Below are 18,018 nucleotides of genomic sequence, written 5' to 3'. Positions count from 1 at the left end.
CCTGGATGTCGAAATGATGTTTGTCACCGTATCAAAAAACATAACGAGAGCGTTGGTTTATAGTTATATCAGTTTAATGATTGTATATAGTGACATTTCAGGACACCTGTCTTATATATCAATTAAAAATAAAAGCCCGGAGGCAGACGTGTCAAACTCAAGGCCGAAGGGCCAAATTCAGTCCGCTCAAGAAAGAAAAAATGATAGGATAAAACATGAAACATTTCATAAATTACCAACTAATTCAGTTATTAGTTAATTCAGTTTTTTATATGAAAACATACTAAATGAGTAAAATAAAACTAAAAACTACACAATATTTATATGAAAAGTACACAAAATAACAACAGAAATGTACAAAATGACTCCAAAAAACATAAATTACAGTAAAATAAACCAAACAACAACAAAATTATGAATATGACTCAAAATACACAAAACTAAATATGTATACAAAAAATACACAAAATGACAACATGCACAAAACTACACTAAAAAAGATACAAAAATACACAAAATGACTCCAGAATCACACTAAAATGGCAACAAAAAACAATAATTATACAAAAAAACATACATTACAGAAAAATACACCAAACAAAAAAAATATTGAAATGAGTAAAAAAAAAAAAAAAACAAATACATTTATCATGCGCATGTCCCATAGAACTAAATGAGGTTAATCGCACACACTATTTTGCTTTGCACCCACAAATAAACCCCTTTGTAACACTACGGAGTACAGAGTATGTACACCTCTTTGTACATCCAACCTTCAAACATATACTCATTTGACCATAATTGACAACTCTACTTAAGCTCCTCCCACTATATGAATACATACTTCCGACGGGCACTGTACTAGTGTTTTTAATCATGTGAAGCACGTTGAAGTGCATTTTGTATGAAATGTGCTACATAAATACATTTCCCATGCCTTGCCTAAAGAGGAGCTTTCATGCTGGGTATTTGATCGAGGGGTCAGCATCAATCAGAAGCCGTACTGACAATAGGAAATGTGTGGCTCATTGATGTAATTGTAGGACAAAAGTTTGCCCTTATGGTCCAAAAGTTCTGGTTCCCTTGATCAAACAAAACAATCGTTGATCTAAAGGTTAGTGTCACATTGACATGAAGGATCTAAGAGAAATAAGTAAAACACTTAAAAATATGCCTCAGAGCATTTCATACTAAGACTATTTGTTAATTAAACTACTGATTACAACAGACTGTTTTTTTTTTTTTTTACAATTTCATAAATTTTCTTATTACCTAACTTGGATAAATGTATTTATCTTTGCAAAGTTGTCTTACCCATGAACATGGCCCATTTGTGTGGCTGATTATGTGATCATGATGTTTTACATCTCTGCTCTCTACCCTTTTCAATTTAAAAAACATGATTCGAATATTAACACAATTCATGTCAACATAACATTTATTCAACACCATACTTACAAACTTACAGGATTCACAATTCTTTGTACATTCATGTCATGATACAGTATAAAAACAAAGCTACACTTCAGACATGTTAGTCTTATTAGATAGCTATTACAGAAGTATAGTGTTATTTAGTTTTTCTTCTATAATCAGGTTTATACAATAAAATACAAGATTTAATCAAATGTATTCAAAACACTAAAGAAAAAAAAGAACTTGAGTGTTTTAGATTAAAACATAAAACACACACAGCACCAAGTGGAGGCCCGGTGGATGAAGACAGATTAAGATGTTGCTTTATATCCCCACAACACTAATAGTTTAACATTTACAAAACATTCACAAACTTTGAGTTTTATGGCCTTTTGTGATCTCTCACTATACAGAAACAGCATTATCTCCTGAGTCCTGCATGTCTGTATTAAAGTAGATAAATCTTCTCTTTCTTGCGAGTCATAGACCCAAACAGGTCTCTTTGTTTTCATACTGCGTGGTCATCATCTGAGACTGGGAAATAACCGTTTGTCGTCCTATTGTCTTCTCCCTCAGGGGCGAAGATGGCCACCAGCTGCTCCTGCTCCCTCTTGGTTTTTGGTAAATCATCAGATGGTTTGATGAGCAACTGAATGCGCTGTAAATTGAATTAAATCAAATAAAAACATTTGGTAAATTTGATTAATACCACATTTAAAGAAGCCCAACTACCAGTTCTTAACCCTCCTACTATCCTTGGGGTCAATTTGACCCCATTCAATGTTTATCATTCAAAAAATAATAGTTAAACTTTAATTTTTTTTTTGCTTCATATTTCATGACTTTTCCTAAGTCATAACAATATTTGTTCAATGTGCTGAACAAATATTGCAAGCACTGGTGTTCCTCTAGGGGTCAGTTTGACCCCAAGCTGTTATAGCTGTGTATACTGGTGTATAAATCTGTGAACGGGTTTGGTCCAGAATACATCAGTGACATGTTTGTCAGGTATGAACCCAGCAGGTCTCTCAGATCTATGGACACAGGTCAGATAGTGGAGCCCAGAGTTCACAGTAAACATGGTGATGCCGATTTTAGTTGTTATGCTGCAAAGAAGTGGAACAAACTGCCAGCAGAGCTGAAGTCAGCATCTAATGTAAACATTTTTAAATCAAAGTTAAAGGCTCTTTTTTACTCTACTGCATATGATTGAGAGAGAGATTTTTGGTCATGTTGTTAATGTAATGTGTTTGTTGATGATTTGAATTGATTTTACTGATGATTTTAAATGTTCTTATTGATTTTAAACAAGTGAATGTTTTATCATGTAAAGCACAACGAGTTGCCTTGTGTATGAAATGCGCTATACAAATAAATTTGCCTTGCCTTGCCAAAAACGTGTCTGTCTGGGTGTAACCGTACATCCCCACGCCTGCAGGTGTAGAGTTGATACCTCTGAGTTGATATATGACATTGGACGGAAACTTTATAGTGAATAACCCCAAATGTGTTACAAAAAGGAGTTAAAAATTAGGCAAGACCTGTATTCGCAAGGCGAATACATATTTGGCATTTGACAATTGAAAAAAATTGGCAAAAATGACAACCTGTATCTGGATTTGTTGACAAGTTTGTTCTTTTAACTAATTAAATAAATATAATAATGCAGGAAAAAAACAGAAGACTGACCTTGACCTTAAATGACATTGAGCAAAGGTCAAGGTCACACATCAAAAGGAAATGTTGTTCAATGGTACCAGTCTGAGCACTGTATCTCAATTTGTGGCCAAGTTATAGGGAAAAAATTTTTTTTTTTGGTTTTGGCTGAGCTTTGTCATCCTGAGAGAGTTGATGTGTCACTTTGTTCTGGCTTCCAGAGTCCTTTTTCTGAAGAGTTCTTGACCTTAAATATGACCTTGAGTGAAGGTCAAAGTCACCCATTGAAAGCAAATGGTGTTCAATGGTACCAGTGGCCAAGTTATAGGGAAAAAAGTATTGTTTTTTTTTGTGATGTCATGAACTTTGACCCCTACTGATCTTTTTACTGGTCGATGGTACAGCTTCGGTCTAAAAAATACCCGACTCGAGATGAGCTTTTCATAAATGTAAGCATCAAACTTGTACGATCAATATTCATCGATATATGGAAAATTGTAGTTTTTGACACTTGACGCAACATTGACCTTGACATCTTGGCTACAAAAAAGGTCGACTGAACATTCTTGACATTGCCCGTATGAGATGACATATGTGTCATTAGTGCTGCATTAATAGTTTCGGAGGAGTTCCACGACAAACGAGTTGTGGAAGAAAACTAATAAGAACTCCTATGATAACAATATATTTGGAAATTTTCAATTGCCAAATATAATAAGTAAATGAATATGTTTATGAGAGGAAATAGGGGGGTCACCAACATCAATCAATATGGTTTATTCTGTGAGAATCATGAATGTGCACCCCAAAATATAAAAAGATTTGGATGAAAAGTTTTCAAGACACATTGACTCTAAAACTGAAAGTCTGACCTGATGGTGGCGCTGCAGGAAAGGTCAAATCATCACCAAATTCGATAGGGTTCATACTCTTGTGGTCATTAATTCTGTCAGTAAATTTGAGAATATTTGGATGAAAACTATTCAAGATAAATCAATTCTAATTTAAAAGTTTGGCCTGATGGTGGCGCTAGAGAACAGGTCAAAGTTTCATTATCAAGGTTTTTTTTTTTAAATCATTTTCTTGAGGCAAATATCCCTGGGGTCAAATTGACCCCAAGGGTAAAATGTGTTATTAATATTTGAGGATAATAGGAGGGGTAACTACCAGTAATAAATAACAATAATGACAGCAGAAATATGGACTTTTAAAAAGCTTTGACTGGCATCATTTTCCAATCTGAAAAAAATCAATCTATTGCAATATGCAAACAAAAAATCCCAACCTTCTTCTAAACCTGTTCATATACTGGTCATAGGAGTGCTAGCTTGAACATCATGCAAGGTACAAACAGGACACACCAGCTAAAGCATTCCATGACATTATATGTATAAATGCTTTAAAAACAAAAATCAAAAAAAAAACAGCATTCCAATGGGCTCGTTTTGAATGAGCAATGAAAAAAGTACAGCTTCATCTTCTTATTTTCAGAAAATAAAGGTAAAGGAAGAAAACACAACTCCTTGAATAATTGGATCAAAAACAGTGTGAAATCCATCTTCCTTATCAATAGATGTATTTTAAATAGCATGAGCAGTGACAATTGCTTAGTTAAAAACATTTACGTGTGGATTTTAGACTTGAACAGCTTGTCATTAGGTTAGGCCACACATTGTTAAATTATATGGCAATAATGAAAGGAGATGAATCAAATTTATGCAGCTTTGGCTTTGATATTTAGGTATTTTGACCTTATATAAACAGCTAAAGAAGTGTGGCGTTAGCAAAGAAAGAGTGTCACCATATTTTTTTTGTGAAAATCAAATAGCACCAGGGGTTGTCCGTACGAAAACCGTACAAATAGACACTTTCTAAACAAAACCATCCCAGAAGGAGGAAACACAATCTGTACAGTCTAAAGCAGAACGAACAATTTTGGTGAGAATTATAAAATCTCCCAATAAATAAACTGACGTGACCAGAAAGTTAAGTCTTATACGCTTGAGAAAATATGAGCAAACGGCAAAAATCGAAATTAAAGGGTTTAAATATATGGGGCAAGTGGGTCGCAGACGTGATTTCAGTGCGTCATAGGAATTTGCAAAAGAAAAGAAGTTTAAAATAAAACAATACTAATCTGTTTTGAGTTTCTGGGAAAAAAAAAATATATATATATATATATATATACATAGTGATATTGTATTATAGGCTCTTGGTCAGAGCACACCACTGTAAACTGACTGGCGAACAGTTCTCCTTACAAAACCCATTAATACCAAACCTTTTAATAAGTAATGCCCTATCTGTTATGAGTTAAGCCTGTGGTTATTTGCCTACTCATATGAAGGTATCATACCTCTTTGAATGTTCCCTCGGTGGTGCTAATCTTGTACACCATCCAAAGCGGGATGCACACCATGGAGGAAAGAGCGAGGAGCCATCCGATGGCGTAGCCCCACCATGGGTACACATACTCATTGTTGTACTTTAGAGGAGTGTATTTAATGAGCGAGAAGGCAAAGGTACCCTGTAGAGACACGTTCACATTGAGAGAAGCAGCGGCTCACAACAAAACATGGAGTCACCAAGAAAAAAAGAAATATGTGGGGAAGTCTGCTTTCAAATTAGGAGGTAAATCTACCACAGTACTCACAATGCACGTGGCTGGGGTGAGGTACAGCCAACAGTACTTGATGTACGGGCCTGGGCGGTAGCCAATCATGTCCTCAATGTTGTCATAGAAGCGGTCTGCACCTGGGAAAACAGGAAGAAAGGCATTTTCTTCTACCACGCGGCGCTCTGCAGCTGATAAATGTAGACAAATGGTCACAGAAATACACGATACTGCTCTATGGTGAAAAATGTCTAAATGAGAGGCTGGCTCACCATAGACCCATCCAATGCAGACAGTCTCAAAGATGGACATGAAGAGGAGACACATCCCACTGGCTGCATAGTAGTCAAAGAGCTGGAACACATACATACCACCCTAGAGAGGAAGAAGGCACGCAAAGATCATCAGCAAACCTGTTTAGACATACACAACATCTCTTAATGTACAGTATACTGAAGAACTGACAGAATTAAGCACACTTCATGAGCAAGTGAGGGTAAAAAACAGTACTTTAGAACCTGCAAATCACTACTTGTGTTACCAGAAGGTAAAGTACTGACGTTACTGTAATTGGGTTGCTTTTATGGATGATTGTACTTTTTTGAGTGTATTTCTGAATCAGACATTTTTCTTGTACTTAAAGCTGATGTCCAGAGTTTCTGAGAAACGTCTCGATGTCCCGCCCTCAACAGCTTCACTTCCTCCCACTGCCTCTCCCAATTTACCAGAAGCCACACCTCTACTTTTCTGCACATGCATCGCGGAACATAACAAGGTCGCATCAGGTCACATTGATATAGGTCTATGGGTCAGGTAAGAGGCAAAATCATATTTACCTGTTTGCTGTTATGGCACACGGCCTTGTTTCCATGCACAGTTGCGCATTCACTTTGATTGACAGTCTCAAAAACAGGAAGTAGAAGTCTATTGGCTAGGTGATCACGGCGCTCGTTTTTATTTGCATAGGGGTCTATAAGACGAAGGCGGGACTATGTGAATGACCACCAGCAGTACACCATAGTAAAAGACTAGTTGGGATTTTTTTTGCATTTCAAATGAATGATACATAAACATACAATTTCTCAGAAACTCCGAATATCAGCTTTAAGTGCGTTTTAAAAGAAGTCAAGCAATTCGTTACATTTGTACACCCAACCATTACTGAGCAAATTATTATTTTTTTTGTGATTCTTTTTTTATTTCCGTTTCATGGTCTCTTTATAAACTGCTGACCTCAGCCAATTTCTTGGGTTCAGGTTGGGGTTTCTACCCACCCACATGGCACATTTGACATGGCACTGTTTTAGAGTTCATGAATGTAGATATACTTAGAGCCTCATAAGTTTTTTTCAGTTTATTCAGTTATTTTATAAAAAAAAGAAAAAAAGAAAGAAAAAGGAAAAGAATTGTACATTTTGACAAACATTTTATTTTATACAGATGCCTTTGTGGAAAATAAATTCAGTTCCAACTGTGCAAGACTCCATCTCTTCCTTTTTAAGTTTATACATGAGATGTTTACTGTATGCAAGGGAACAATGGCTAGATTTATGACCAAAAATAAACATGAGGGGTGAAAGTAACTCGTAACTTTTACTTTGATTTCTATTTAATTGAGCTACGTTTTACTTGTACTTGAGTAGAATATATCAGTACTCTTTACATATCTGAGTGCTACCTTGGAATCAGTGAAATAACTACTGCTGAATTAAGAAATAATGGTTATTTTTGTTCAATTAAGTATTTTCTTAAATAACAACTCCTGACCCTAAGTAATTAAAGGTAACTCCTAAAGAAACAACACAGAAGTAGTAAAATCAAACAATAGATTTCAGTAATTAAAACAAAGATTTAACACAATAATACACAATATCCTATTTTAAATAGTCAGCCTGATGATGCTTGGGATCGTTATGACCATACGAACTTAAGAGTGGCCTCTTCAATGGCAAATATTACTTTTAAAGGAGGATAAAAATCAAAATGGCTGTTTTTTGGCCTCGAAATCCTATTACAAAAAAAAAACTGTCAAAGCTGATAGGTAGTACAACTAATAAAACATTTTAATTTAATTTAGATGACCCAATAGAGCAAATTTTACCTTTACAATTACATTTATTCTATATACAGTACACAGATATTCTCAAAGTCACACACACATTTACACAAAGAAGCAAGTTAGTTATTCAAAATAAACAGCATGATTTTGAAGATGGGGTGCCCTTGGTCTCCAGGGGCAACGCTGGCCTTCAATAATAACTCAATACACACAAAATGGTTGAGGACGCACATGGCATGCCTTGAACTTCAGCACATCTCTCGTTGTGACATAACACACAAACAAATGTTTGCTACCAATACAAGCCTCTGTCACACTTGGAAGCACACATCTACTCCCTCTGTTCACTCTTATTTGTATAGGATGTTTCCCTTAAATAGATTCTCTACATATGTTTCTACACTGGCACAACACATTTCATTGTAATAGCAAGACACTTTGTCCTATCCTCCCTAATCCCTTTTGCATCACATGAAATGTTAACCAAGTGTTTTTTAACCTTTGAATCGTGATCCCATGTGAGGTCGCCAAAAATTCAAATGGGGTCACCTAAATTGTATCGTAATTGATATATTTAAAAAAATATATATTTTTCTTTGTCAAAATAAAACACAACACACAATCTCAAACCACTGTATACATAAATATAACTCTAGTTAACATAAAATGCAGGATAAAATATCTCGTCACTTGGCTCCTCGTAAAACAAATATTAAACAAACATGATCAAAAACGAGTTCAAGAAAACAAAATGTCTCTGGGGTCGCCAGAAATTTGGGGTCAAGACCCAAAAAAGGTTGGGAACCACTGTAACCTATAACATGGTAAGATAAAAGAATAAAATAATATAAAGTACTGTTTTTGTGACAGTGTGGCCATAAAAGGCATCAATAAATGAAAGGATTGTGGTTGCACAAAGTTACGTTTTTCACATTTACTTGGGTGTTTCAGACTTCATGCTTCCAGCTGTGCAGAGGTGAAGGCATGTCAACCACGCTGAACTCTTTTAATTTAACAAAACAAATCACCTAGTAATCACTAAACCCAAGCAACAGCGGAATTTGTTGTGCGTGTGCGTGTGTGTGTGAGAGACATTCAGAGTTGTGTACTTTTTGTACAGCAACAACATAGACTAATGTGTGTACAGCTTGAATCTGTGTGTGGTTCCCTGTGTGTGTGACCCTCACCTCAGTCAGCATGATGAGGCCCACCAGATATGAGACGAAGACCAAAGCTAAGAGGAAGAGCTCCCTGCGGTTCTTACGTCGGAGCACGGTGGGAAACATGTCAACTATGGCTGTCACCAGGCTTTCAATGCACACGAACTGAAGGAGAGCGCAGCGAGAGGAAAATCAAACACGTATGACAAGCAAATCAATAACCATCACGTTCTGATTGAGCAACGATGTGGTCAAGATGGTGCAAAGAACCAACCTGGCTGTCCAAACCTAGAAAAACAATCATAATGAAGAACAGAGCGGCCCACAAAGGGGAAAACGGCATCATGTTGACAGCCCGAGGGTACGCTATGAAAGCCAGACCAGGACCTGTACACACGTCATGAGAAATGACAATTGAGTACAAAAAACAGCGACACTTTACTTGAAGTTTTATACATAAAGGCTGACATTACGCTGTCATTATTATAACATGACACCTGTCATTAGCATGAACAAGGTGTCATGAAGTTTGTCGTTTGTTACCCTAACGAGAAACAATGGATTTTGAATTTAAAAGCATTCAAACCGTTTGGTTTTAATGAAAAGTGAACAGAAACACTTCCAAACCAGATTCTCCCCCAAAACCAAAAAATACATTTGTATATTAACTTATTGATGTTATATTTAAATTGGCATATCATTTTAACTGGTTTTACATTTTTACATTTATAATTACGTTTTTTAAAATATAAATAGTTGGTGTCTCCTTTCCCAGATGGTTGGTTGGTTAAAATTATGTACGAAAGCATTTAAAAACATTTGTTTTATATTTTTTTTTAACTAACCCTGCTCCTTTTCTGTACTAATGTTGTTTGATTTATTTTCTACCCCCTCTGGTAGCGCCACATAACAGGGACACCATACCTATGAAATACGGATAAAGGCAGGAAGACCAGCTCCGTCTGATTGATTAAAAATGATTTTAAATGTACCTCTGTGGCAGGTGGGGAGGACTTGTATTTTTAAAAGGTGGGCTCACCTGTATGTTTATATGTAAATATCACAGTTGGTTTAAAAATTGGTTTTAAAGTGAAATTATGATTTAAACACATTTATTCCCACCACTGATCACCCATGTCCTTACTGCCTACCCAGTTTTCCTCACCCTAACCTTCCCTTTAATTTATTCTTTTATTTATTTTATTATTTTAATTTACTCTCATAGGGAGGGAGAAGGGGTTCCTGTGGTCCGTGCCCGTAAAATTTCTATCCCGACCTAACCCTATCTAACCCCACTAGATCCCTCCACATAACCCAAAAAATGCCAACCTTGCTCCAAAGGTGTCATAATTTAGCGAACAACACTTAATAACAGCCTTCATGAAACCTTATTCATGCTAATGACAGATAATGACAGTGTAATGTCAGCCTTATGTATAAAACTTCAAAGTGTTACCGAAAAAAACAAATCAAGGGTGTTTTCTTATTGTTACTGATGTGATGGAAGCCTCACCAGACTCGGCCACCTCAGAGATAGGGACATTCTGCTCATAAGACATAAAACCCAGGATGGAGAAGATGGCAAAGCCTGCCACAAAACTGGTGCCGCTGTTCAGACAGCACAGAGCAAGGCAGTCCCTGCAAAAGACAAATCACCACGTCACATGATTCCATTTGCTGCCATACAAACCCCACAGATAGTGTACGGTGTACTTACTTATAGCAGTTATTGTTGTATTTGTTGTAGCTCCCCAGAGCAGTAAGTGCACCGAGGCAGATGGCATAAGAGAAGAAGATCTGGGTGCCAGCATCCATCCACACCTGCAACACAAACACAGACCTAAGTTGAAAAAGAGATCGTAAACCTCCACCAATCACCAATATCCTCTTTGTCAGATACTGGCAGTTATCCGGATCAATGATTCTGATCGCACTGCTTACACACCATTGACACATATGTCCACCTCATATTCATTCTCATTCCACTGTATTCCTGTATCATGTTATTCTGCAGTCAGTGCCTTCTCCTCGCTCTTCAGGTGTCATGAAGCTGATGTTGACAGTTCCTGATCTGTGGTCCACGGCTCAACTAGTCTGGGACACTCTGATGTTCTATCTCTCTATCCTGTTCTGTGTGTCCTTCTGTTCACTAACCCCAACCAGTCACAGCAGATGACTGTCACCTCTGAACCTGGTTCTGCTGGAGATTTCTTCCTGTATAAAGGGAGTTGTTTCTTCCCACTGTCACTAAATGCTTGTTGTGTTCTTTCTTTCTTATTATGAATTTTATTTTTTGATAAGCGCATTGAGATGACTTTGTTGTATTTTGCGCTACACAAATAAAGTTGAATTAAATTGAATCATGGTAACAATGATAATTCACACTTTAAAGACTTTGAAAAACTTGCCATTAATAACTATACAGTAGATCTAAATGTATGGGCACACTAAATCTTTTGTAAAATTGCAATGTAATGCGCAATCTGGATCCAATTCGGGTGAAACTAGGTGAAACAATTGAAAAACCAACCAGACATGACTGAGTCAAATTTCATAAGAATCGGTCAATTATGAACCGAGATATTAATTTTTTTAAATTTCTCCAATAATGACAAGAATGGGATTTTTTTTTTTTTTTTTTTTTTTTTTTTAAACTGATCCAGAATCAATATATTCATCCGAATCCTTTCCAAAATTAAATGGAATCTTCCATGGTGTAAGGTCCATCTTTGGTTAAAATGTAGTCAAAATCCGTTCAGTACTTTTGACGTCATCCTACTAACAGACAAACAAAGTAAATAAACACCAGTGAAAACAGTAACTCCTTTAATCAGAATCAGAAATACTTCAAAAATCACTGTGTGCTCAAAATAGAATCGGGATGGAAAGAGACACAATGGACTAAATGGAATAAAATGTAAAAGTAAAAAAGTCAAGGGTCATATTAACACAAGAATAAGGATTAAACATTGAATAAGGATTAAATCTGAATTATTGTAAATCCATCTCAAACTTTGATGCATACTGACAAAACTAACAAATATGTTTTATTAAAAAGTCTCTCTATTGAAGGTTTTAAATCACTTTTGGGTGAACTCCTATCAAACTGAGCCCCACAGTCTGACTTTCTTTTGGGTAAAACCTGGTTAGCTCACTATTTCCAGCTCAGTCCTGGTACATGGTGTGTTTTCAGTCTCTGTGGTGTTCTGGCCCTGCAGCTGAACCCTACAGTCCCTGACTCATGGAGAGCAGATGGACCCAGCAGAAAGCAGCATCCCCAGCAGAGAACCAATGGGACACGACGAGCACTAAGGAAGTGACTCTGCCAGTGCTTTACTGTAATTACACACTGCACTACAGTAGATCTACATGAGTAGATGTTTTTCGTTGGCAGTGGCTATCCGTATGGTTGCGGAATCAATATACCGACATTCTATCCGTACGCAGCACCCGTATTTGGCCAGTTTAGGTCATGTGCTAGGTCAGTCATTGGCCAGTTTAGGTCACGTGACTAATACTAAACCTAACCCAAAACCTCACCCTAACCCTAAAAATTGTTGCGATATTGGGTTATAACCTAACCCTAAACCAAATAGTCCAAATAGACACTTTCTTTTTAGTTTACCCCTCCTATTGTCCTTGGCGTCAATTTGACCCCATTTAATGTTTATAATTAAGAAAGAAATCATTAACTTTGTATTGTTTTTTTTTTTTCCTTAATATTTCATGACTTTCCTTAATTTGATGTTTACAAGGAATTGATTAAGCGCTACATTTTTATGATGATATCGTGCTCAATGTGCTGAACAGATATTTATTTTTTATTTTTATTTATTCAGTTTATTTCCGACATGGTTACATTCACTTTTTTTTTTTTTACATTTTTTTTTTGTTTTTTTTTTTGTACATGCCGAAAAAGGAGACGAGAGAAGCAGTTTGCTTATCTGGGTCCCGTCCCCTGTTTTACCATCGCAAATTTACATGTGTTTACATGTCTCTCTGGTCTGCCTATATTGGTGTTCCTCTGGGGTCATCTTGACCCCCAGGCTTTTTTAGCTGTGTAAAACATCTCTGTCTGTGTGTGAGCCCTGTGTGACCTTACATCCCCACACCTGCAAGTACAGAGTTGATACTTTTGAGTTGATTTGAGAAGTTTGACCTGATGGTGGCGCTGCAGGAAAGGTCAAATCATCACCACATTCAATAGGGCTCATACTCTTGTGGTTCATACTCTTGAGTTGATTTGAGTTTGGCCTGATGGTGGCGCTGGAGAACACGTCATGGTTTCATTATCAAGGGGTTATTTAAATATTTATCAAATAAACAGAGTACCTGACACAAAAAAATTTGGTGAAAAAGTTTCTGAAAAACATTTTCTGGCGGCAAATCTTCCTGAGATCAGATTGACCCCAAGGATAAAATGTGTTGGTAATATGTGAGGACAATAGGAGGGTTAAGTGTGTGATGATGGTACCTGAGGGTCTGCCAGTCGCCCCAGGTCAGGGTAGAGGTAGAACTGGATCCCGATGGCTGCCCCAGGCAGGGTGAGCCCTCTGATTAACAACACAATCAGCATCACATAGGGGAAGGTCGCCGTGAAGTAGACCACCTGAAACAACACAAACAAACAGAAGATGTCAAAAATGTACAAACTGAGACATTCAAAGTGATTGCAGAGTTCATGTTGTCAACTCTAAACTCACCTTTCCTGTGGATTTCACGCCCTTCCAGATGCAAAAGTAGCATGCGATCCAAGCGATGAGTAGACAAAGGGCCAGATCCCAATTCAAGGGTCCCATGTGTTCAATACCCGGGGAAATCCTAAGTGCTCGTCTCCTGTTGAGAGAGAGAATAAGTCCGTTTACAACAACATCCGATCACTGTCAATGTATCATCAAGAAAAACAAAAGTACTCACTCCCAGAACTCCATGACAGGAGATGTAGCGTTTGGGCTGATTGTTAAGTTACCAGATGTGTTTCTCTTCTCAAACTCCAAACAGTTTTCTGTTAAACATTCAAATAGAGATGTAACAATGTTGTGTTTTAAGGGGAATGTTTTTCAAAAAGCATATTATTACCTGTGTTCCACGTGTTGTTGCATGAAGACCAAGGCAGGTCCCAAGAAAAGGAGTAATACAGGTAGAAAATCCCCCATGCCAGGACAATGATGTAGTAAAGGTTGAGCAAAGTAATGATGACCTGTGTGCCATAACCAAGACCTGCAGGAAAAAGGAGCAATATTAAATGAATTTCCATTTTTAGAAAAAAGGATGCATTTGTGTTTGCAATGCTGCCACCTGACCTTCAAACAAGGGGCTGATTTTTCTCCAGGCAGTCACGCCCCCCTCACTGGTGTACTGACCCAGGGCGGCCTCCAGGAAGAAGACGGGAACACCACACGTAAAGAGGAAGATCAGGTACGGGATGAGGAAAGCGCCTGAGTAAGAAACACAACACTTTACGTTTGTCACCAATTTGTTTCCTCCTAATATTCTCACCAGCGTTGGTTTATCTGGTTGTCTGTTCGCAGGATAATGTTCATCAAAAGTACAAAACAGATTTTGACAAGATTTTATCCAAAGATAGACTTTACACCACTATATTTTGATGAGGATTTGGATCAATACACTGATTCTGGATGAGTTTCAAAAATCGAAAATCAAGATCTCTCAACATTGGTGAAAATTTAAAAACTCTTATCTTTGTTTCTAAATGACCGAACTTTATGGAATTTGACTCAGTTATATCCAGTGGGTTCCTCAGCTATGCCACCAAATTATATCCGGATCGGATACAGATTGTGCATTTCATTGCAATTTTTTGAAAAACTGAGGGATCCTTACATTTGGACCTACTGTATCATTATTAATGGGGATATACATTTCTTTTAAGCCTTTAAAGTGTGAATGATCATGGTACAATCATCAGGATCACTGATCCAGGTAACTGTCAATATCGAACCAGTGGAGATTTGGCACTTTCTGACTTCTTCTTGTGGAATCATGCTTGAAAGTGCAAAGAACTGAAGTCTGAACTTGACAAAAAAAAAAAAGTCTTGTTTTGCAATAGGTTATTGCAGTGGTTCCCAACTTTTTTTGGATCGTGACCCCTTTTGATATCAAGAATGACTTTAAACCCCAAGGACATATTTTTTTTCTAGAACTTGTTTTTTTTTTTTTATTACTGTAGTACAAATACAGATCAGCCAGGAATAGTGACAAGTTGTGCCAGTTAAGACCTTTTTAATGCATTTTATTGAAACTACATTTATATTTGGCAGTGAAAGTATAAAATATAGATTTTAATTTGAAACAGAATAATAATTTTAAAATCAATTACTAGACATTTCAGGCAATCCCAAGGTTGAAAAAGACTGGGTTATTGTATTTCCTCTTGTGTTGCATCAACACACACTGATCATTTGGTGATGAAGAAGAGCAGCTGTATTGGGATTTTTACAGTTAAAAATTTATTTTAATGATAGAAATGGCATTCACATGATTAGGATTTGTGTTTGTCCTCATGTGATGTTGTGGCCTTCAACACCTCCCTGCCTACTTCTTATCCCAGTGGAAAGGAAACCCCTCGGTGTCTTCATCCTAACCTCAGATGCATTCTGGTTTGTTACTTTTCAAAAAATTCCTGCCTAACGAGGAATTCATTTGAAATCAAAGCCAGGACAGCGTTGACGTCCCGACAGGTCACTGAGGATGTTTAGTGCACTCAGATTTCAGGCTCTTGGCGGTAACAGCTGCAGTGAGCGAGGAGCAACAACAGCTGTCTGACCCCACTTGGCCCTGAACTCTGACCCTGTCACCCACATGAGGGAGAGAGAGTGGGGGGCATCCAAATTAGCAGCTACACAAGCACAAGCAAAAGCAGAAAATCCCTCATGGATCTGATTTGGAAGCAAACATTCACATGCATCTTATGCATATTGATCTCAAGTATCAAGTATGAATTTTGTGTTTGGTAAATCATCACATGTTCAGCCATTGATTATTTATGTGTAGTTGTTGCAGTGTTTCTCAAATGGCCAAAGTCAAATCAAGAAACGTTGCTTTTTTCAACCTGAGGTGATATGTCATTCTAGTTGCTTTTTGAATTAAAACCAGCCAAAAAATGCATCAACAACGTGAAACCACGTTTTTTGTTTTTTTGTTTTTTAAAGAATCGATGTTAGAATCAAATTTTTCATTGAGTAATTACTGCAGAATATTGTTCAAAACACATATAAAGAACAACATATTTGCCATCTATTGTTTTTTTATTTACACGGTGTTAAATATTCACAGACATGAGTAGACTGTGAGACCCATTTGGATCGATGAATTTAAATATAAATAGAAGACACAAAAATGTAATAAATACATTAAATATATAGATAAATACATTAAATGCTATACAAAGAATGGTCACAAAAAGTTTTAAATCTCACTTAGAAATGATCAATACTATCGGCCCACCCATATTATATAGTATCTGTTTTTCCACAAATACTGAAAAAGGTGATGAGAGATGTTGTTTGAGAAAATATACTAAAAAAGAAAAAAGCACTTTTTTTAATGCTGAAGTTGAATATTAAGTATTCTTATTTTGCACGGACAATGTGTGGAACACATGCAGTGGAACATCATATTAAAAGTAGGCTTAACCTGTTATTTCCATGGAGACATACAATGTCACCAATAATTATGTATTATGTACTGATATCGGCATCTGTTGGAAATCTAAAGGTTTTGTGTTGGACAATATCGGCAAAAAGCTAATATGGGCATACCTATTCCTTGATATTTTTATTTTTTTTAACTGAGAAATACTTACGATCGTCTGAAAACTGACCAATGACTAATGATCCACAAATTCAGATTTTTTTTTCCCTTTACTTTGCCTCCATTATCCCCTTTTCGTCCTCACAGAAATTGACCTTGTCAATATTGATTGATGCTTCATTTGAAAATCTGGGTGTTATTCATGTTCTATTGTAAATTAATGATCCATCTTCAGAAAAGCCGTGACATTGTCTCCTATTGAATATAACAGTCTGTCTTGCATATTTTGGATGAGAGCTATTTACACTTACTTGCATTTTGAGGCTCAGAGTCTAATAATCTGTTTTTAGAAGTGTAATAAAAAGCAAGTTCTTAAAATACTACGGCATCCGTCCAGCATGTTCTTTTCCCACCCACCTCCTCCGTTCTTGTAGCAGAGGTAGGGGAAGCGCCACATGTTTCCCAGGCCGATGATGGAACCTGCCACTGACAGGAGGAACTCTGTCTTGGTGCTCCACTGGCCTCGCTCCTCCATCTTCACCTCAGAGGGAGGCAGCATGTCCTTGTTGCTTCTGAGGCCATTGAGAAGATCCGCTTTGGCAGGGTTTCCTTTAGAGCCCATAGAAGAGAAGAAGAAGAAGAAGATTGGAGAATAAAAGTTCTTGAAGTACTTCAAGAACCAAAAACTATCTTTTGTGTATTAATAGTAAATGAAAAGAAGTGCAAGGGATTTTTTAGTCAAGTGTCGGATGTTTTGTGACTCACCTTTCATTGCAGTTAGGACCTCTTGTGTAAAGGCTGATTCTGTGTCTCGGGGTTTGTCTGTCAATGCTCAGGTTTTAGTATTTAACATAAGTGCAGAGGGGGCGGGTGTTTGTAATGCTAAACCAAGACCAGCCTCCGGTCCCTTTCCACCATCTGCCCCCATGAACAAAGTGCACCACCTCACTCCTGAGTTAAAATGTGAAGGTGTGACACAAGAAAGGAGGAGGATGACTGGCTCTGAGGGTCAGTCACTACTGTACTGTACATGTCTGGCCAACAAAGTCATGTAACCAATGATGAATGGATGGGAGGTGAAAAACAAGAGAAGTTTGAGTCATTAAAAAAACAAACAAAAAAAAAAAAAAACTACCATGTTCTCAGCTGTTACTGTAACAAGGAAAAGAGGACAGCTGTCAACAAGTATCTTGAGTCTCAATCTTTAAAAGCTAAAGACCAAGTCAAAAACCTTGGTGTTCTGATTGACTCAGGTCTGACATTCAGCAGTCAGATCAAATCTATCACAAAAACAGCTTCTACCACCTAAAGAACATCTCCAGAGTGAAAGGTTTAATGAC

The 18,018-nt window shown here is 37.1% G+C and overlaps 1 protein-coding gene across 2 annotated transcripts; it reads right to left on the bottom strand.

Moving 5' to 3' along the window:
* Positions 1 to 1,420: 1,420 nt before the first annotated feature.
* On the bottom strand, positions 1,421 to 17,646 carry LOC114464846 (sodium- and chloride-dependent GABA transporter 2-like). Of its 2 annotated transcripts, none has more exons than XM_028449463.1 (15): positions 17,444 to 17,646; positions 17,096 to 17,296; positions 14,209 to 14,343; positions 13,985 to 14,125; positions 13,823 to 13,910; positions 13,609 to 13,741; positions 13,380 to 13,514; positions 10,623 to 10,726; positions 10,419 to 10,543; positions 9,180 to 9,292; positions 8,933 to 9,070; positions 5,959 to 6,061; positions 5,726 to 5,826; positions 5,429 to 5,599; positions 1,421 to 2,074 (listed from the first exon to the last, which is right to left on the bottom strand). In XM_028449463.1, the coding sequence occupies exons 1-15, from the start codon at positions 17,448 to 17,450 to the stop codon at positions 1,925 to 1,927; spliced, it is 1,845 nt and encodes a 614-aa protein (XP_028305264.1). In that variant the 5' UTR covers positions 17,451 to 17,646; the 3' UTR covers positions 1,421 to 1,924. The 2 variants fall into 2 exon arrangements, with proteins under 2 accessions (XP_028305264.1, XP_028305265.1); XM_028449464.1 differs by having other exon boundaries at positions 17,096 to 17,287; positions 17,444 to 17,643.
* Positions 17,647 to 18,018: the final 372 nt, after the last annotated feature.

This window comes from Gouania willdenowi, chromosome 6, assembly GCF_900634775.1.
Source record: "Gouania willdenowi chromosome 6, fGouWil2.1, whole genome shotgun sequence".
NCBI lineage: Eukaryota > Metazoa > Chordata > Actinopteri > Blenniiformes > Gobiesocidae > Gouania > Gouania willdenowi.
Note: the sequence above shows the minus strand (reverse complement) of the source record. Positions and strands in the feature narration are given on the sequence as shown.

Excerpts from the sequence above, each read along its gene's own strand:
- LOC114464846 (XM_028449463.1), bottom strand. Across the intron at positions 13,911-13,984 it reads CAACAACACGTGGAACACAG|AAAACTGTTTGGAGTTTGAG; the intron begins GTAATAATATGC and ends AATGTTTAACAG. Across the intron at positions 10,727-13,379 it reads GGCGACTGGCAGACCCTCAG|GTGTGGATGGATGCTGGCAC; the intron begins GTACCATCATCA and ends TTTGTGTTGCAG.